The sequence below is a fragment of the Excalfactoria chinensis genome, chromosome 2 (assembly GCF_039878825.1).
Source record: "Excalfactoria chinensis isolate bCotChi1 chromosome 2, bCotChi1.hap2, whole genome shotgun sequence".
NCBI lineage: Eukaryota > Metazoa > Chordata > Aves > Galliformes > Phasianidae > Excalfactoria > Excalfactoria chinensis.
Window position 1 is genome coordinate 57848794 of NC_092826.1, and position 22388 is coordinate 57871181.

The window sequence follows — 22388 nt, forward strand, 5'->3', positions numbered from 1 at the left end:
ACTTTTGTCCTGGATATAGAGTATGAATTCAAAGTATCTCATGAATATGATCAGAGCACTTCTACGAAGAGCTTATTCAGTCTGGAGAAGATTCCAGTCAGACCTCATTGTGGCCTTCCAGTACTTAATAGAAGCGTATAAAGAGGAGCGAGATCTGACTCTTCACATGGCCTGATAGCAACAGGACAAGTGAGAATGGTTTTAAACTAAATAGAGAAGATTCAGATTAGATATCAGGGGGAAATTCTTTACTGAAAAGGTGGTGAGGTGCTGGCACAGCTACCCACAGAAGCTGTGGTGCCCCATCCCTGGAGGTGCTCAAGGCCAGATTGGATAGGGCCCTGGGCAGCGGTCTTTCCAGCCCAGGCTGTTCTGTGATTCTATAATTCATTCCATGGTTATTTTCTCTAAAATGTTTGGGGTAGGATTGCCATGATAGTCACAAAAAGTATAAACTTCAGGCACAAAAATCAATGAAGCATATTGAACTTGTTATTCACTACTTTTTAAAGTTCATATGTTTGTTTGTTTTTTAAAATCAATTCTCAACACTTTTTTGTTTTCCTGAGTGGGAATAATTCACTCAATAAGCCCATTCTCATTCAATAAACTTTATGACCACTGCTGGTGATCCTATTACGGTCTAATTTTCACTGCCCACTCAGTGCCAGAGTACATTTACACACTTTTGTCATTTTTCCTGTTTGGATACAATTTAATTTAATTCTTATTATTGATGTAGATGTTATTATTTTCAGCCCGCAAGTATTAAAAGCCTGTGACTACCAAAAGAAGTAAATGAAATTTGGGGAGCGTGACTGGAGGCATCCCCTATAATCCAGCTCTGAGTTGATTAGAGGACTATAGAGATGGTGCCAAGCTCACCATCTCCCCAGGAAGGAAGTATGGGAAGAAAAATAATCAAGTTGCCTCTGGATTTTCTGGAGTCTGACACAAAAGGCAAATGAAAAAGTGAGTACTCCTTACCTGGAACTGACAGGCACATTTCAAGCCATCGCCCTCTTCCTTACACACTCCCCCGTATTTACATGACGATTCATCACACACTTTTACGTCAGATTCTTTTACATTTAACTCTGTGGGGAAAAAAAAAAGTAGAGAAAGGAAACAGAAATTGAGACACGAGTAATTTTGAGGACTGTAGCCTCCTCCTCAGTGGCAGCTTCATTGTATTGGTCAGCAGCCACAGCTCAGTTCTGCTTCACCACCTGAAGAGCTGCCCAGCAGTGCCAGAATCACACCCTCTTTGCTAGGGATGCCTAAAAATACACCGCAGTGTGTTTAAACTATTATAATTTGCTTGCACTGTAGGAGGCAGAGTAATGAACCAGAGCCCTTCTGTCTTAGCTGCTGCATAAAACTACGGCACAAAATACAACTCCTGCCCCAGAAAGCTTGTAACTGAGGTACAACCAGCAAACTGGCTTGTGGTGCACAGGGGACAAAGAGGCTGACACATCATCTGAATAAGTAATAGTTCCTAACACAACAGCTGCTTATACTGCATCACATTTTTAGAGTGCAAATGATTTTGAAATATATATTTGATTTGAACCATATATAGGAGAAAGAAGAGTAGAAGGCACTGGAGGGACAATGGAAGCAATCAGCATTAGAGCAAACATGACCTCGTGGTCTCAGTGCAGTGGTGCTGCTATTGCTCTTGATTGCAACGAAGAGGGGTAAACAGTAACACAGGCACTGGGAAAATCCACTGCAAATGTTTAAGAATGCACTGAATGACAGTCCTCAAAAGGACCTTCTGTGCTTGGGCTTGAGTCAGAAACCTGAATGCTCTACTGTAACACAGCCCACTAAGAGATTCAATGACAGCAGTAGTTTTTAAAATAGTGCCTGTAACTTTTAATAAGGAAGCTCTATCCACAGAGCTGGCTTAAATAAAACACTAATACCTGCCATTCAGAAATGAGGAAAGGTAGGTCAAAAACATTAGACAATAATTCTCCCTGCCACTTGCAGTCTGAAATAGGAAGTCACCCTCCTGCTCACAGTGCTGCCAACACTTTGGTATAGCAGCAACAGACACCATCCAAAACTGTTCCCGAGGGAATGTATAGCATTATACACCACCCACATAATTCATATTAAAAAACAGCTATTACACAAAAATGTATCTCAAATGATGTTACAACTTATTATGTCCTTCCATATTTAATACAGTGCAACAGCAGATTTTTCCACAGAACTAAAGCTACATTATATATATATTTATATGTATATATAATTTTTTTATATATAAAGGGACATTATAGCCCAACAGAAGTCCCAATTGCAATCCCCATGTTTTGTTAACTGCAACAAAAGAGTGAAAAAGCTATTGATTTTTTTATTTTTTTCATATATGTCCATCCCTCCCAAAGACATAAATGAGGGCAAGGCGTGTAACACTGAGTAGCCAGATATCGTCGTTGCCATCACAACCCTGTGCACGTGCTCTCTTTAATGTCACCATTTATCAAGCGTGATTGCAATGTTGTAGGACCTGAGTTAATGTGACAGAACATTGCAGCTTTTCAATTTAGTGTGTTCATAATTTGCTCCTGAAGGAAACGTGCATTTCTTTCTCCTTGTGAAGACTTGCTCTGTGATGATGAACAAACTATCAAGATTAATTAAGAGGAAATGATTGTCATATCTGAAAGAAGAACCCACTTTTTTGGCAATACCATATTTCAGAGAACATAATTAATAAAAGGAGTAACCAAGCCAACAAATTACAATGTGAACAGCTTTCAAAATCCTCTTCTCAAGAGCTCAGGGCACTGAACAGATGGGGGCTCCCAATTCTCAACTCCTCCCCTTTCTAAATGAGCTCATGTTACTCTGGTTCTATGCACTCTCCAACACCCCTTATCAGTGGAAGCAGCCACTTGGCAGCTGCAACTTGTACTTAAAATCCCAAGATCTACACACTGTCCATGTGCCCAAGAAGCTTACTGAAGACTTGGCCCAGTATCTGTATTCTCTCAACATAAGTTACAAAATCACAGCACAGCTGAGGCAGGAATGTCCCAGCCCAGCTCCAGAAGAGCCACCAAGAGCAGGGTGCCCAGGCCCACAGCCAGGAGACTTCTATAGATCTCCAAGGGGACTCCACAGCCTCTGGGCAGCCTGTGACAGTGCTCCAGCACCCACAAAGAACAGAATTACCCCAGGTGTTTAGACAAAACCTCCTGTATTCCAGTTCATGCCCATTACCTCTGGCACTGGGCACTGCTGAAAAGAGCCCAGCTCTTTGCACCTTCCCTGCAAGTATTTATGGACATGAATGAGATGTCCCCGAGCCTCCTCTCAAGACTGAACACGCAATGATTTCAGGATAAAACTAGGAGATAGAAAGATGGTGGTGGAGAATCATTCCTTGTAAGCTCCCCTCCTCCCCAAGAAACAGACTTCAATTTTTAAGAAGTCCCCAGGCGGAGGAATTAAGATGACAGAAACAACACAGTTATAACTCTGTCACTTAATTTTCTGAGTGGACTGCCTTTCTTTCTGTATAAATCATAAATACTCATTACAAGCTTTTTGCATAAGCAATAAAGGCCTAGCAGGAAAAGTCACTCAGAGACTTGGAGGCAAAGTGATTTTCCGAAACCATATGAAAGACAAGATACTCTGGTGATTGGCTCTTGAATGTGACAGATGAACTTTATTCTCATAGAATGACATCTAATCCCTGCTTCCATTCAGCAGCAAATTCAAGCAGCAGTAAAATCAGAGCTCTGACATGTGTACGATTATATTCGACAAAATCACGAGCACTGAGGAGTGTGGTAGCCATAATGACTTCCACATCTATAGCGCTTTGCTCAAAAGTGAACAAATGAGAATGGATGTTAAGAGGAGCAGTGGATGTCTTGCATGTCTGAAATAAGCTCTCTCTCTTGAATGGAATCCCCGCAGAGAAAGAATTAAAATGGAGTTTCTGTGATTATTTCCAGAAGAATGGAATGATTATCATCATATGTGAGAATAGACCTAGAAATGGATAAAGATCACGCAGCAAATGGTCTAAGATTAGTTCTGACATGTTTCTTTAATGCCTATTGCAACTCATTTCCTAGACTTTTAGCAGGTATAAATAAGAGGAAGCCTCACTATGATTCATTACATACAGGAGGAGTGTTGTAAGTAGAAATCTATCAGCTCCCAGGAGAAAATTAGCACAATTAAATCAAGCTTCCAAATTTATGATAAAATTAATCTCCACAGACCTGAAATGAGGTATTACAAGTATCTGTTCAACCAGTACACTTCCAGGTGGGGTGAGGAGGGACCTGAGCAGAGCAGCCTGCAGGAATCTGGCTGCACCACATCCAGGTCTTTTTGGTGGTTGTTTTAGTTGCTTCTATTGTTGTTTTGGTTTGTTTTTTTTTTCCCTCCTCTTTTGAGAGAAATTTACTGTGTGATAATGCGACACATCAGTAAAAATAACTAAAGCCTTTTCCATTTGGTCTCCTTTCAGAGAACTCAGAATACAGCTCAATACAAGTAGCTGGAGAATGGCTTTTTTTTCTGTGGCCTCAAAGTGCATCGCTCTGAGGCACAAACCTCTAGCACCGAGCTAAATTACACGTGTCAAAATTCTGAACCTGAAGATGAAATCCAATTTGTAGTTTAAGTACACCGCATGTGTTTCTTCCATCTGGATGCCCAGAGAATAAAATAAAATCTAGGATGGGCAAATCCAGTAACTTCATAAGCAATTTGTTTTTTCAAAACTCATGGTTCTCCTGGGGTTGGCAGCTGTACATGGCGATGGTGAATGGATACAAGGAAACAAAAAAACACCTTTCTCACTTGGAAGTGAGTGTAGGTGGGGGGGGGTACAGGCAGTGCTTCCAGCTTCAGCCTTTTGAGTACTTCAGCTGAAGCAGGAAAAAAACTCTTTGTTACCCCATCGATTAAACAAAGTTCTAAGAACAGCTGGAGCAGGTCAATGTTTACCTAAAAAAGAGTGGCCAAAGGAGAAATTACGTTATGTGAGGGTACACTGAAGTCCACCTTATGACTCTAGAATGGCTTCTCTGGGTGGTGATTTTGGCAAAATAGTTAGGAATGATTAGAGGGCATAATGGGAAAAAAAAAAAAAAAAAAAAAAAAAAAAAAAAAAAAAAAAAAAAAAACCACCAAAGAAACAAAAAAGGACACTTTTCTCTTAGGGATTATGAAGGTGAGCTGTTTATGTGACAAGTACAGTAACAACCTGGGTTTTAAATCTAACTCTTGAACAAAGCTTTACCTGCCAGTCACATCCTTTGTCCCACACCAAGGTTGACACTCAAGAGTCAAGCTTGTGCCTCAGATGTTGTTGTGCACAGCCTGTCCACTTAAACCACAAAGGGGACTTTGAGAGACATCACAAGCAAATAAAATTACTGCAAAAAAAGATTCCCCCAGGATTTTGGATGTCCTACAGATATCTTTGCATGCCTGCAGCTGCCAGCTTAGAACAAAGCAGCGCTGCTCACCCGCAGACCCCACCAGTCCCATGCAGGTAGCATTACATTATTCCCCATTTTACCACTAAATGCAAGTTACAGCCATGTGTGAAGTAACTTGTTTCTATTTATTTCATTGTTGCTCTTCAGCTCCTCTCTGGTTCCTGCTTTGGAATGAGAGGCAATGGCCTTAAGCTGTGCTGTAAGAGGTTCAGGTTGGGTATTAGGAAAAAAGTCTTCTCATAAAGAGTGGTGATGCAGCGCTGCCCAGGGAGGTGGTGGGGTCACCATCCCTGGAGATGTTCAAGAATCATGTGGATGTGGCTCAGAGGGATGTGGTCAGTGGGTATGGTGGGGATGGGCTGGTGATTGGACTAGGTGATCTTAGAGGTCTTTTCCAACCTTAATGATTCTATGATTCTACGATACTGCTCCTTCTACACCACTTCCACCCATCAGCCTGTTCTTACAGCTCATCCACTGCATTTTTCTACATACCTTTCTAAACAAAAAGAAGCATGTTTCTGCTGTGCAGATTGAAATAGGAAATTTAAGGAAAAAAACAACTCTAAAGCAGATATGACTGCAGTGTCTAGAAAATAGCATCCTAGCAGTGTCTGAGAAGTAGGAATGCCTTTACTCGCATTTTGTTACTGGAACAATGCGATTTGCTAAGAATAGCTTTTTTCCTGGAGGCTTTGTAGCTCCTTTTAAGATAGTGAAACTGTACATTGAAGGTCTAATTCGTACAGGAAATGTGAAACAGGGACACACAGTGTCTCACCTTGGCTCTTTGCAAGACAAAGGAAGCAAAGGCTCTTTTTGTGGTGGACACGATAGTCATTGGTATGCAACACTCACCAGCACGTTGCTGACATCACTTTTCTCAACTCCTGTGCTCTGTTTCTGTAGCAAAAAGCAAAAGCAGGAGCCAAACTCACCAAATAATGCAAACTTCTGAAGGTAAACTGCTGTTCCACTTACTTTATGCCTGTGCGCTGAAGGCGGTTTATTTTGAAACAAGTCAGCACACAGGACTCAGATATGTATGTGTATACAAACAGTTCTACAGGAAAGAAGGCCGCAAGGTTTTGCATCACGTTCTTTGGCATCTGCCACGGATGCAATTTTAGGAAAACATCTAGTATTTACTCCTGTTTTGCCTCCATCTTGTGTTCATCAAGCACTTCACTGAGAGGCAATTCATCCTACAAGACTGTGAGTGAGCAGCCACTACAGCCTGTCTCTGACTTAGTAATTGATGAACAGCCTCTGCATTAGATTATCCATACCATTTTAGACTAGAACTAGACTAGACCAGAATAGTTTAAGCAGTTCATTTGGAAGGGACCAGCAAAGATCATTAGATTTGACTACTTGACAACTTCAGGGCTAAGTGAAAGTTAAAGCACATTCATGAGGGCACTGTCCAAATACCTACTGAAGGCAGGCATCGGGCATCAAAATGAGAAGGCTGTTTTTTCTGTCTCCCATCAGTTTTGATAACTGTGGCATACAAAAATCAGAGCAATTTGCATACTAGAGTTTGTAACTGTTGAATCTCTTCTGAGATTCTGTTCTGAGGCTACAGTGGAAGAGTAAGGGAGCAGTCAGACCTCTCAGACAAACTTAGTATTACTTGTCCAGACAGATAATACTTGCTTGTGGCAGATAAGGCAAAGCAAGACACAATGGAGCGTACTATTTTGTTCATTTGAACAAGCTATTCAAATTCATGAGGAAAAAAAAAACAAACAAACAGAAAACTCCGCGTTATCTTTCCCACTTCCACTAGGAGAAAAAAATTCACTGGAATAGACTAGAGGTTATGTGAGGGAAAGAAAGAAAAAAAGAAATGCGTAGAATGAATTTACCTTAAAAAAAAAAGCACAGACAGCTGTAGTCTAATGGAATTAAGATCCTCCCAGACATTTCTTTTTAATTGGTCAATGAATGGATGCTTTGGATGGCTGATAGCAAATCTCATGCTTTCGAAACAACCTTAAGCAGTATTATAGAACTTGTAAAGCCTGTTTTGTTGTCTTGATGCAATATTTAAGAGTCAATTGTGCAGAAAAAAATGCTGTACTTTGGCTCTTGAGAATGCTAACTGTGCGAATAAAGCTTGAAATATTTCCCTAAAAGTAGTTTTACAAAGCTGCATTAACATTTGATTGCTTAAGTGCCGTCCAATTTACCTAGGATGATTATACTTTTACATTTCCAGTCACGATAATCTCCTTCTAAAACACTGAGAAAACGAATGCATAGGTGCTGCTAAAGTAATTAGTATTCTTGCACACAATAGGAAACCACAGCAAATTTTAACTAGCACTCACACAGCAAGGTAACAAGATTGGCTTTGAACCTGAGAGTCTCCCACGCTGCAATTATTCGCATTACCAATATGCCTCAGACTAACTCTATTCAGTGTGAAAAAAGTGAGGAAAGTGTCAGAGTGATGAGTGTTTGGATGACAGTTCTGTCAAAATATTGGATCCAGCCCATAGTGCATTTCTGTTTCCATCATACAAAGAAAAAAAAAAAAAAACGGATTTGTAGAGAAAGTTGAGGCATTTTTTGTTACATTAAAAGCTTTGACAATATTTCAGAAATTGTGTATAATCTGTAGGTGAGCATTTCAGCAAATGGTACAAATTGACTAGCTGTGCAACTGCTTGGAGACAGCCAAAGATGCAGAAAGAAGGTGAAATGGTTTTCTCTCTCGGAAACGTATTTGTTGGTATCAGGGTCAGGTGGTGCAGCAATCTGGCACAGGCCACAGATTTTGTGTGTGTTTCTCTTAGCAGCCACCTGGGACACTGCCTTCAAATCTTGTCTGCAAAGCAGAATCTGTCTTACTACAAAAAGTACTGAGTGTGATTATGCAAGGCTCTTACAAAGAAATTAGCATGTCACTGCATATTTTTACATAGAATTAAAATATCAGGGGGGAAAAAAAAACCCACAACACGTCCTTATAGCATATTTACAGGGAGATTACAACAGGTATTACCAATAGTAGTCTCTAGGGAAACCATAACTGTGCAGAGCAGTGACTTCCCAGAGTGCCTTAGTTGGTTTCCTCCAACAACTGCTGCACTCACTGAGCAATTCTGGCCAAATCTGACAGTGGTTGAGACCTGAGACACTGACCTCCCTGCAGGTTTATGAAAATTCAGTGGCTCCTTGGAGAAGGTTCCAAATTTACCTTAATTGGAGGAGCTGAGAGAACATATACCACAACAAGGCTCATGTGATCAAGCCAAGAACACACACAAAATAAGCAATCACTGTTCTCTAATAACGATGTCATTAGGGCCTCTATGGTCCTTTGTGACTTGGAAATTGAAATCTGAATGATACAAACTTGTTCAAACACATGTATTTTCTAGGGCTGCACAGGTGGTGGTAAAACCAGGAATATTTCAACCAATGGTAGCTGTAAAAGTAGTTTTCATGGGGGCTGAATGCTTGTAATAAGACTTCTTCAGTATTTGTTTTCTAAAATTGCCAGATATCCTGACAAAATAAATGTCCTGAAATTTAGTAGAGTGGCCAATCTCTAGGGAGTGTGTTCCCTGCTGTGGCTCTGCCCTATGCCAAATATGACTTCTCAGCTTACTTTTAAGATCTGAAAAGCAATATTGTACAGCTGGTAAGAGTTTTACTTGGATTACCAAGGAAATGCATGGGATAACGGATATGTTGCTGAACACCACTGCCTGTACGAATGGATGCACACTGGTCAGTTCAAAAATAGTGCTTTTACACTTCATCAGCCCTCTTCGACTAGCAGGACTCCTATGATTTTTTTTGTTTGCATAAAGGAAACTGTTCACTTCTGACTGTTGTGCAGCACATCTATTACATGGTCAGGGGGAAAATATTATTTGTCCTCATTCTCTTAATGCCTACTTGCTCTCTGTCAGTCTGCACTACAGATGGTCATATATCTAAAGTATTTCCAAGTGCCTAGCTATGGGTTTGCTGTATCTCTTCTCCCTAGATCCCCAAACTAGGGCTCTTTGCCTGCTTTCTAGCATCATCCCCAGTGCAGGAACCAAGCAGGCAAGCACACTGCTCCTAGGAAGTTACAGCTTTGTCTACTCATTCTTCCTGAAGAAATCTTTCTATGCCTGATTACAAATGAAGAATAATATTTCAGTCATTAAGGAAGTTGGAGAGTTATTTCCTAAGCATATAGACCAGGGACAACCTATTCAAATGCTCCCAAACAACACAGCTCTCATTTACACCTAGAGCAGTGTAAATCCTGAAATCTTGAAAGCCTAAGCAAAGCAAAATGGTGTCAAAATCAACACCAAACCAGATAATTATGCTCCATGCATTACAGAGAATTTATTCTTTGATCTGTAGGTGATATGCAGCTCAGGTTGAAAACCTCTGCTTTGTGGCTGAAACATGAGCAGGAATCAGTGCAAGCTCAAGCACATCTAAAGTGTGTCCCTTCACCACAAGTCCTGTATGTTTTTCTCACTCTTGAGCTCATATCGACACAGGCTTGATTCAGCATCCTGGAAGTCCCAACACGAAGCTGGAATACTAAAGCATCCATAAAACGAAAGCATAAACCTTTCTGGAACAACGAAGGGTGCTTAAAAATTCAGGCTCTGTATATGGATTTATACTTTCCTCTAATGAAAATTACAGAAGTTGCTTGGGTCCTGTCTGTTCTTTATTTTCTTTTAAATACATTTGGGGGCCCATTTTTTAATTCTTTTTTTTTAAATAACTTATTTCCAAGGATAATGAAAACACTAGCAAAAACCAACACTTCTTCATGGAGCTTTGAAGATAAAGCAAGCCACAACACTGAGAAAGATTGTACAGCTTCAATCAGATTATTATGCAGGCTCTGCATATTACACAGATTATCAATGACTGCAAAAAATGCTTCATGGGGAAAAATGGAAATACTTTAAAAATGCGAAATGAATGTATACATGTATTCCAAACTCGGTCTTTTCAGTAATTGCATTTTCAGCGTTCACTATTGGCTCCTATGCTGATCTCCTCTCCTTCTTTTTTCCCATTATTCTAAATATTTTTTCCTTTACGCATAAAAAGACAAAAGAAAAATACCTGGAATGCCAAGCTCTTTCATTTATCAGATATAAAGCCAAGAAAAAACAGGTGGTTTTGGCTGATTTTCTATAGTGTACAGAGCGGCTTTCAGTGAGGAACAATACTGTTTGCAGTGACGTTTGCCATTTATCACACATAATCTATGGCTTCAGTCCTATGAGTGCTTGGACCGAGAGTTAACCTTGAGCATCTCTGTGATCTAAATAAATGAAATGGAACTTATCATGTGTAAGATTAAGAATGTCTTTAAGTGCTCGTAGGATGAAGGAACTTTTGAGGACCTAATTTTTATGCAAATAATAATTAACTTGATTAGGGCTTTGGTCTATTAGAGACAAATTAGTAGAATTAATTATAGTCTGGAGGAGTATTTTAAGTCGCCATTTATTTCTTATATTTGAAATCTTCCTTTAAAAGTTGCAGAAAATATTTGACAAGGAGTTTTCAGATAGTGTATTAATCTGCCCTTAATTATTCACTCTCTAAGGGGAAAATGCTGCTGTCTGCAAGATGACTCGATAGCAGAAGTCTAAAACATGGCCTCTAAATAGCTTAAATTTTAAACATTACTCATTACTTCCAGTCATTATCATCATCAACAACGTGAAATACTGCAATACCTAGAGGCTACAGCACGGATCTGATCCCCCTTCTGAAAGGCGTGGGTAATAGCCAGTCCTTGACTTGCAGCACAAGCAGAGAGCTATAGAAACTATAATACAAATTAGACATTATCGTGCACATTTCACTGGATGAGGAAGAAAAGTAGAGGAAGATAAAATGATTTATCAAAAAGTGCAACAGAATGCAAGGCAGGATGCCACATCAAGTTCATCCAATTGCTTAGCTACTGGGTTTAACCACCCTCCCTTTAACAAAAACGCCTCCAGTATTACTACTAGAAAATGATGGTTGTCACCAAAAATGGATTAAATACAAATGATTTAAGGTGTAAAATGAACATTAACTTGTGAAGGCAACTAATGCAAGCTAAAGAGCTACACCATTGTATTAATGTAGCTCATGTGACTCATCTGCTCTATTCGAGTAGCTTGTAATCACTGCTCAAAAGTCATAGAATCATGGTTTGAGTTGGAAGGGATATCAAAAATCATCTTGTTCCAATCCCCAGCTGTGTTCCAGCTGTATGGCTGTGACAGAGCTTAATGCAGAGAGCACACCAGCAATGTGTTTTTCATTCCTTCTAGGAAAGTTATTGGTTATTTGGAAACACACAGCATGTGGGACTGCTTCTTGAGCAGAAGTGCATAGGAAGGTAGGGGAGTCCAAACACTCTTTTGGGGTGTGTTTTGCCCCAGCCAGGGTAAGACAGAGGAGAAAATAATACTGGAAAGGGGAGTGTAGATTGGGCTCAAACCAAGAACAATACCTTTCTTCCAAAAGGAAACAGCTCTAGCCCATTCAGTTTTCTGTGAAAGAGGTCATAATTCCCAGGTACCAGTATTCTAATGGAAACATCTCATCTCCTCTCTCTCTGTCTTTCCAGCCACAAGAGGTTCTCCAGGAAGGGATCCAGGCTTCACATAGCTATAAGAGAGGCCATGTCCATAAGCCTCCACTCTTGGTATTGCGCAAGGCTGATTGAACATGTGGAGAAAGCTGCTGGACTGGGACAGTCCAACTGACACTTTCCAAAAACACTCACAAATCGCCTGTTTTCTGATGGTGTTGAATGTGACTACATTTTTGGAGAACACCTCAAGACTTCAAACTGATAATAAATCTTATTTCTGAAGAAGAACCTGACAAACATACATGTGAAATTCTTAAGCAAATGCCTAAACCCATAAGCCACCAAAAACATGGAGAATAAAGATCCAATTTGATGACTAAAGCTGTGGTCACAGGACAGGAAGGTCTTCACCCCAGAACAAAATTTCAAATTTAATTCAAATTAGCAGTGACTGAAACCCATCTGGAAGAAGCTGAGTTGCCTTCATCAGAGAAATTCAACAAAGCATTTCCCACATCTCAAGCACCCACACAGTGCTACTCCTGCAAACAATTTAGGTAGCTCTGAAGAGATCAACCATCATCTCCAATCTAATATCTAAGCAGATAGATTTGCAGATAGAGGTAACGCCATCAGTGGCGATGCATTTAACACTTAAAATGCCTGACTACAATGATATTTTCAGCATTGATAAAAACTGACAGAGCTGAGACAAAGAAAAATCTTACAGAAAACAGTCCTCTTGCACTGATAACGATTAGGGACTTTTTAAATAATCCTAGTCAAGCTCTTTTAGCAAGATCTTCATTGATGCTGCTGACTGATTCCTTGTATGCCGGATTGCTGAAGGGTCTGTGAAAACAAATAACTGGAAACATCTTCCCTGCAACTCCCAAATGCTGCTCACAACAGTTTCATATAAACACAACCTTACTTGTAACCAGGTGAGGGAAATCAGCAGGGCCTCCTGGCCATCTCTTACATGCTATATTCTGCTCCCAGCAGCTGTAAATTCAACACTTCACTGAGCATTAAATTTACTCTCAAGAAACATTTTCTAAGAGAGGTGACAGAGTTATTGCGCTGTTGTAGCTGTGGAGGCAGATGGCAGTGCGCCAAAACTCCAAGAAAATTTTAAATTAGAAATCTGACCATCTGCTACAGGTGGAAAAACAAAGGTCTTCACACTTGTGCTCCTCCCTTAGTTTTGTAATTTTCCTGGTACTGAAATGCATGATGTGGTGCGCAACAGATGCCATATGCTTCCTGACTACTCCTTACTTGCAGCTGATATACACTGGAATGTATTAAATAAGAATGAATTCCTGAATCTCTTTCGAAGTTGCTTTATGCTATGATATTAATACTCAGCCTGTATCAGTAGGTTGCCCAGAGAATTGGTGGATGCCCTGTCCTTGGAGACTTTCAAAGCCAGGCTGGACCAGGCTGTGGGCAACCTGATGTAGCTGTAGATGTTCCCGTTCATTGCAGGGGAGTTGGACTAGATGACCTTTAAAGTTCTCTTCCAACTCAAACAGTTCTATGATTCTAGATCATCGAGTCTAGGTGTAGGACTCTGCACTTAGTTTTGTTGAACCTCATCAGGTTTCTCCCTAAGTGTCCATCCTGTCCAGGTCCCACTGAATGGCAATACAACCTTCTGATGTGTCAACCACTCCTCCCAGCTTTGTATTATCAGCAAACATGGGGAGGGTGGGCTCTATCCCATCCTCCAGATCACTGATGAAGATGCTGAGTAACCACTGATGAAGATGATGAACAAAGGGATATATGTAATAAGGCATACGTATTACGGGTAATTATTTTAATTATATAATTATAAAAAATTAAAAATATAATTATATAATATATATAACGAGGCATATATTAACATTAAATTTCAATTGTATAGATTGTTATAATCCCTTATGCGCTACTCATCACTTTGATTCTATCTCGTCTATACCAAATGGAAAGAAGAACAAAGTCTCTCAGCACATCTAGAGCTGTCTACTGACAAAGTAGCTACTTCAAAGGTCAAGTTCCACTTGACAATATGGAAAGTAACTAAACTAAACTAAAATAAAACACATTTTCACAGCAGATAAAACACTTGCAGATGGTTCTGAGGCACAGGATTCCAGCAGGCAATGAGACCAGCCTGTGGCCACCTTGTTCTTCCTAAGTCTCTGCTTCTCTCTGCACGATGCTCTGAGAGAAAATGCTTTGTGATTCTGGGTCCATCAGATGCACATATTTTAAGCAGACCACCTCTAAGAGCCCCAAGAACAGGCTGAAATATCTCCCTTCTCCAGTACTGGAGGATTCCTAAGACACCACAAGGTTGTCTAAATCCCAAGCACCTCAGCCCCTTTCACACACAGCAAAGATGTTTGTAATGCCCCCCAGGCAGCACTGTGTTTTCCAGAATGAGCTTTGCAGTATGAAGATGCAACTGATGCACTTTGAGCATCCTAAAGAATTGCTAAAATGGTTATGAACAGACCAGGTTGATTGTATAGGGACAGAGAAGTCACGTCTCCACAGCTGTGACCTTTTCAGGATTACTACTGAGAAATAGAAAGAAAACTTGGTCAGGTTTTATTTTTAGTGCATGCCTTTTATAAACAGATCAAACCTGATACGGCATCCTGATGGGTAATTATGCAGTCACTTTATCAGCCTTGTACTCTACATAAATTTCTCTCACCTCATGAAGATTTCCCACAAAAGCTCATTGGGGGTTAATCTCTTGGTGGCTTGGTGATGGCAAAAAAGCCTTTTGTTTAAGTAAGGCCATCTGAGGCCTTGATACAATAAGATATTAAACACATAAATCTGCTATTTTGCCATCGCAGGACTTCAGAAACATTATTAATAGGTACTCTGTAATTTTGAAGATATCTGTGGGACCTTAAAACTGATGAAAATATATTTCAAAACCAAGGTAAATTGTAATGCAGTTAGATCAAAGTAGAGAAAACCACAGACAATGAAGAGGAGTCAGCAAAAGGATGGCAGAGATTATGAAAAATAGGGAAAAAAAGTCTTGGAAGGCTTTAGTAATTACACTGAGATGCCTCACATTCCAGGAGTTTTCAGTATCAATCAGTGGCCATGTAATGTTTTCAAAATTGATTTCAAAACATAAATGTAACATCTTTATTTTAAATTTAGACTTTAGATCTTCATTAAAAGGACTCAGAGATAGATGCATTAGATAGTTTGGGGTAAAAGAATTGGCTAAAAACACTCACTGTTTAGATCAGCATGAGACTGATAAAATCTTTTACCCGTGTCATGTAATTTTACACTTTTTCTTGCATGACCTTCCTCCAAGTTGATGCACAGACTTTAGAAATAGACATTATCCAGCACACTAAGATGAAAGCCAAATGCTTCATGCAGAATGCCATCATATAACATTCACTGGGATGCTCATGTAAAAACTTACTGCAGTTCTCTGAGGTTGTCTTGCTTTCCATGTCCAAGCGAGATATTCTAAGGACAGCAGATAGCTCATCTGTTGAGTACATGAACTAAAACAGCCCTGGGTTCACCTTGCTGCATGGAGGGGCAAGGGGACATTGGACCAAACAGAATCATAGAATGGCTTGAGTCGGAAGGGACCTCAAGGATTATTAAGTTCCAAAGCCCCTGCCAATCACTAAATCAAGTACTAGATCAGGTTGCCCAGCACCCTATCCAACTTGGCCTTAAACACCTCCAAGGACAGAGCATCTACAACCTCTCTGGTCAGCTTGTCGCAGCACCTCAACCACCCTCTCACTGAAAAGCTTCCCTCTGACACATAATCTAAATCTCCACTCCTTCAGTTTAAAACCATTCTCCCTTGTCCTGTCACTATCTAGCTATGTAAAAAGTTGATCTCCCTCCTATTTATCTTCCTTTAAAGACTGGAAGACCATAGTGAGATTTCTACACAGCCTTCTCCAGACTGAACAAACCCAACTCCCTCAGTCTTTCTTCACTAGAGAAATACAACAGCCCTCTGATCATCTTTGTGGCCCTACTCTGGTCCATCTCCAAAAGCTCAACATCTTTCCCATGTTGGGAGCCCCAGACCTGGATGCAATACTCCAGATGGGATCTCACAAGGGCAGAGTAGAGAGGGACAATCATCGCCCTTGCCCTGCTAACTACCCCTTTTCTGATGCAGCCCAGGATACCATTGGCCTTTTGGGCTGTACACATACACTATGGCTTACTATGGTCTCACTATCTACCAGGACTTCTAAGTACTTCTCAGCACAGCTACTCTCAAGAATTTCTTCTCCCAGTCTGTATACATATCTGAGATTACCCCAACCCAAGTGCAAAACATTGCATTTTGTTTTGTTGAACCTCCTTAGTTTTATATGGACCCACTTTTCTAATTTATCAAGGTCCCTCTGGATGCATCCCTTCCTCCTGATGTATCAACTGCACTGCTCAGCTTGGTGTCATTAACAAACTTGCTGAGGGTGAAGTCGGCCTTCTATATCACTGAAAAGGATGTTAAACAGTCCCATGGATTGTGGATATCACTCATCATTAGCTTCCACCTGGACATACAGCCACTGACCACAATCTTCTGTCTGTGACCTTCCAACCAATTCCTTTATGCCAGGTTCCCTCCTGTAGACTGTACATCACCCAGGACAGTGGATATGACAGAAGCAATGAGGAATACTACAGATAAAAGTGTTAAGATTTTTAAATAATATTTAATATCGCTGCAGCAAAAGTAGCATTACAGGACTGCAGACAGGTTACCTTCTGCTGTGGATACCTCAATGCTAGTATGATAAAGGCCTTCATCAAAAATTCCAAATAGCTTAATGCACCAAAGGACTGATCACACAGAGAAATAATTGACCAACACAAAGGAAACAACAGGGCACAGACAGTTGATTTTGACACTAAGGAGATGTCACCAGTGCAGCCACCTGTTCCTCTGTCTATTAATAAATGAATAGAAAGACATACCAACAATAGGGTGAAAAGACTTTACGGTAGTATCAGGTTATTAACAGCACAGCTAAAAGAAATGTTGCAGAGAAACATAAGGTTGAGTGACTGGGATATAAAAGGGCTGATGTTATTCAATGCAGATAAATGTTAAATAACATATATAGAAAAATCAGCCCTTTTATATACATACGTATTAACAAAAGATCCTGAGATTGTTATTACCATTTAAGAATATAATGCTGGCATTGTAATAGACAGATTTTTAAAAATGTCAGCTCCAAACTTAGCAATGATTTAAAAAAAAAAAACAAAAAACAAATTGTATGTTATGGATTTTTAGGAAGAGAACAAAGAATAAACCAAAGAACGCTACTATGCCACTATATAATCTAGAAGGTACCCTGCCTTTCTAATAATGTGTGCTGTCTGGTCCGTTATCACAAATAGCACGTAGTAGAATGGAAACAAGTTCTGAGAGGACAAAGAAGAGATGAAAAGTATGGAACACGGTTCCTCTGCAACAGATTTTTTTCCTTTTCTGAGATATTCCTGAATATATAGCAAATGTCAACTTTTTTTTTCTGCAGCTGCTGTTCAGTGAGACCCCTGATGTTTACAGCCGTAAAGCAGTGACAGACAATTGGGTGAAAATCACTACGTAGGTAATGACATTATTCAATGTCTTTGAATTGGAGACTGGAAAACTCTTCAGAAAAGTTCTGTAAAGATTTGAGTTGTATGTCACAAACTAAACTGGAAGGCACGATCTTCCAAATTAGCCCTTGCAATTTGTGTTTTTGTCCACTGAGAGTCTCACATTTTCTAAAAGTCCATCTTTCCTCTGAGATAAAGACCAAACCCCAAACCACTATTTCTATTCTTGTTCTACCAAACACACTCCTACAGCCCCACTATGACCATCGCCATCACTCAGCACAACCCTGAGAAAAGCATTTTCTTGGCACAGAATTTAAAACAGAAAAACAGTCCTTTCTAAGGAAATAATCCATGTCACTTTGTGGTCTCTTCCTGATATAATTTTGGAAGAATTTTGGCTGCCTACCAAGAGGAACTAAAATAGTAAACTCAGGCCTAGGGTTAGCGCACCATCACCCTGCTTCTTTAATGGTGCAAAGCCTCCAGATCAGCAGCTCAGATCTTGAATCCTTTTACTTATGCTATTGACTGCTTTGGCCAGTCATGTCTTATAAATACTTATGTCAGCCAGTCTGCTGATAAGCAGACATCACAACCCTTATCTTCCAACAGCTTCCCCACCAGGAGCCTAACACAACCCTTGCCAGTTTTCCACCTCCTCTGGTTTCTTCTAACTCAGCATCAGGTCCTCACAACAAGAAGACAGACAGTCTTCCTCCAATATGCTGCTACTTGATAGGGCATTGCAAAAAGCAACCATACACATTTTCCCTTGCTGTACTGACTGCGACTTGTCAGTGTGACCTCCCAAAGCTGGCACAGAGAGTTTTGACCAGAGTGAAAAGTCACCAGACAAAGAAGAATGGTTTAAAACTAGAAGAGGGGAGATTAAGATTTGATATAATCAAGAAATTATTTAGTGTGAGCATAGTGAGGCACTGGAACTGGTTGCCCAAAGAAGCTGTGGATGACTTGGCCCAGGAAGTATACAATGCAAGGCTTTGCTGGATGAAGCCCTGAGCAACCTGGTCTGATGGGAGTGAAAATCCCTCCCAACCCAAACCATTCAGTGATCTATGAATCTAAGACAAAATAATCAGTCTTGTGTTGTATGTGTCTAATGCTTTCAAAACACAAGCCTGTTCGAAGAAGAAGCCCTCTTTAGAAGTAGGCAAATATATATTTGAGGAAACACCTGTGCATCTGTACACCTAAAGTTCTCCCTATATTTCATCTCTAAAATGGAGTCCAAGCAGCAAGGATGATAAAGCAGAATATTCTGTTTACCCATAGATAAACACAGTATGATCAAAATATTCTTCCAGCATCATAACAATGTGAGCAAGAGTAAAAATAAGGCTTGTCTCCCATTCTGAAGTGGGGATGAAGGAATTCAGCTGGGTTTTCTTCAACATTTCCAAGGTTCCCTCAGTGTTTTCCATCTGCCTGTATCATATAACACATGCGGACCACATGTTACATTCAAAGCTGAATACTCTGTCCGAAGATTTGGTAGGGAATAACAATGATGGGAAGGACTGAAGGAGAAGCAGACAGTTACTGTACATAGAACTGAAAGGTAAAACTAAGTTGCAAGTATCACTCAGATCATACTTTGCTGAAATTCACAAACAAAGAGGTCTGAAGCTCGGAGTCCTTAGGATTACAAGTGATTGTACTGAGTTTCATTATTTGAGGTACTACTCAGAAAAGCTTCCACAGAGAAAGATTCATCAAAAAAGTCATCAATATTATATTACAAGTAATTGAAAACTAAACTACATCACATAAAAGATGAAGAAACTTTCTCAGCATCACTTTTCAATGCAGGTTACTATTGTGAGTGGAATATGATTTAAAATTGTAGGACAGAGAGTTGTAGGACAAAGAATACCTGACAAGAGAACAGGTGGGCCTATGAGATTTGCTTGTATAAAAACCCATCCTAAATGAAGCCATTTGAAATCTTTGCTATAAACAACTTTTAGCCCAGAGGAAAATCTTCTGAATGCTCGTAAGCACCTGATGACAAGGATAATAAAACAAATAATGCTTCCTCAACCATAATGGTAGAAGAGTTGGAGAGATGTTAAAATTATGTGACATTCTGTTAGGGGATAAAAAGTACAATGCTATTGACCCTTTATTTTTTCACCTCCTGTTTTGAGAGGAGCCTTCCCTCTCTGTGAGCCTGGCAGTGGTTAAGTCCCTTTGCTATCATTAGAAGGCGGCACAGCATAAGCAGCAAGAGCAGCATGGCAGTAGATCACTGGGCCACACAAAAGTAAATGCTGAAGGCTCCCCTCTGTTCACAACCCCTGGGACCCACAGTGCTCCCCTACTGCACTCAGTCAAGAGGCAGAGCTCCCTCCAAGGGAACAGACTCTTGGAGTAATGGAGAAGCACTGCTTGGATATTCTGAAGAAACTGCAAAGCTGACGGCAGGAGCTTCCCAGGAACTGTAAAGTCAGCACAGAAACAACTGAATGCAACAAAGAGCACTGAAATAAATAATGCATTGCCTATATTTTTGGGGCAAACTATTGGAGAAATATTCCATTTGGAATGATGATGATACAAAGAGTATCTTGGATATGCTGCTCTGAGAAAGAAGTGTCAAAAAGTGCAGCAATCCATTTAAAGATGGATGAGCATCCCACCTTCACCACATGTATATATTTGTATATAAATCAAGCAAATACAAATCAAACAAATAAATAGCAGCATTATAAAGGCTCCAAAATGTATGGCTTTGAATTCTATTTTTACTTTCTCCTGTCTTAAATGTGGAAACAAGAACAAGATTTCACAGATGCAGTGAAAGGAAACACCTCTACTTCCTCCCTTCTGCTTCACTCTTCCACATCCTCAGTTGGAAAACTGGGATTCTTCTCTGGGGAACGTTCCGCACTCATTTCCAGGCCTAGCACTGCACAACTGAGAACAGAGGCAGACAAAAACTGAGGAGGAATTAGAAAGAACAAGAATTTCATCTCTTACCACATGGGGAACATTCAAGAGAAAGAAATAACTAGCCCTTATCAAAGGCCCAAGAGTCTGAAGAAGCAAAGGTCATTGTTATTAAAAGGCTGAAGTGGATTGCAAGCTTCTCCAAAAGCTTAAGAAGTCTTCTCACTTAAAAAAAATAATAATTACAAATCATCACAATGCTTTATAACTTGACCCCATCTAAATAATTCAATATTCACTGTATCTGATGTAGAGCAGTCTTCCATTGCAAATGTATTAAATCCAAATTAATTAACATTGAAACTTGTTCTTCAGTATATTAATACGTTTGCATTTAGCATTTTTCCCCACTGAAAGTACAGCTATGTTCTGATTATGTATTAGTCTCCCCCAGTGAAATTTAGCCCTTCGTTACAAGCTGTTGTGTAAGCAGTGTATACACCTGAAATCAGAAATCTCATACACAAGTACATAAATGGTAGTATTTGCTCAGGACTAGAAATAACAGTGATATCTGTCTGAAGAATGAGATGCTTGTCTAGATCTCTGAAGACTTTAAAGGCAGTGATGATGTCCTTCAGAGGAAAGAATGACATTCTCCTGAAAGCACCTAAGTCAGAGCTTCTGCTTACTCCTAATTTTGGACTCAGATACCATGATAGTAGTGGATGCTTTGTAAGGAAATTACCAAGCGGATGCTCAAGTAAGGGAGTGTTTAAGTAATGAGGAAGTGTCCAGATGTCAAACTTAGATTTAAGGTTCCAGAGCCATTAATATCTAACTACTGAGCTTTAGTACTGCTCAATCTTAGCAAAGCAGAACAAAGTTAGGAACAATTTCATCTCCAAAAGAGCAGTGCTGCAGTGGAACAGGCTGCCCAGGGAGGTGGTGGAGTCACCATCGCTGGAGGTGTTCAAGGAATGTGTGGATGTGGCAGTAAGCGATGTGGGCAGTGGGAATGGTTGGGGTGGGCTGACAGTTGGACTGCATGATCTCAGTGGTCTTTTCCAACCCTAATGGTTCTATGAAAGTCATCCGAGTTAACCAGAAGCTTCTACAGCATTATCAGTATTTAGCTTCACTTGATCACTGCCACTTAGGAATAAAGCCGAGAGGTACTTTGGCACACCATATTTAATTCAGCTTTTTTCCAGTTTTAAATATGAAAAACTATTAGCCCTTCGCATACCCTCACTACAGAAAAAACAGTTACTGCTGCCAACATTATCAACAAGAATTATCCAACACTGCTGTTAGGGGCTTACATAGAAGTCAGGTTACTCAGGAAACTCCTCTTAAGGCTCTGTTTCAACATACAGAGCGTCATTTTACTAACCTATACACAGGTTAAGGACTAAAAGACAATGCACTTTGGAGGATTAGACAAAGAAGTTGTGAGGGTGAAGGTATCTCTACCTTGCCACGAATGAGAGAGGGTGAGGACAGAAGCCTGAGGTAAAACAGTGGTACAAAAGGAAGGATTGAAGAGGACTCCCTGAAGAGAGCACCAATAGCAAGGTGGTGGTGCAGGACTCGAACACAAAATCCAAGCAGCTGGCATGAATTACCATCTGCATAAAAGACACAGCTCTAAAGGAGTTTAAATGAGTAGATGGCCTGCAGTTTGCTACCCTGTTTCTTCTAAAAGCAGACTGCATGGGCAGCATTGATACTGCCTAGCTTTGTTGCGGCAAAAGCTTTCCAAAATGTTATTCTTATCG

At 40.1% G+C, this 22388-nt stretch overlaps 1 protein-coding gene across 1 annotated transcript in view; it reads right to left on the reverse strand.

The window, feature by feature from the left end:
* The window catches only part of TMEFF1 (transmembrane protein with EGF like and two follistatin like domains 1), a 115180-nt gene that overhangs the window by 48724 nt on the left and 44068 nt on the right, over positions 1-22388 (reverse strand). Inside the window, exon 2 of the mRNA XM_072329732.1 lies at positions 988-1097. Within this exon, the coding sequence (XP_072185833.1) occupies positions 988-1097 (110 nt within the window). The remainder of the gene's footprint in view (positions 1-987; positions 1098-22388) is intronic.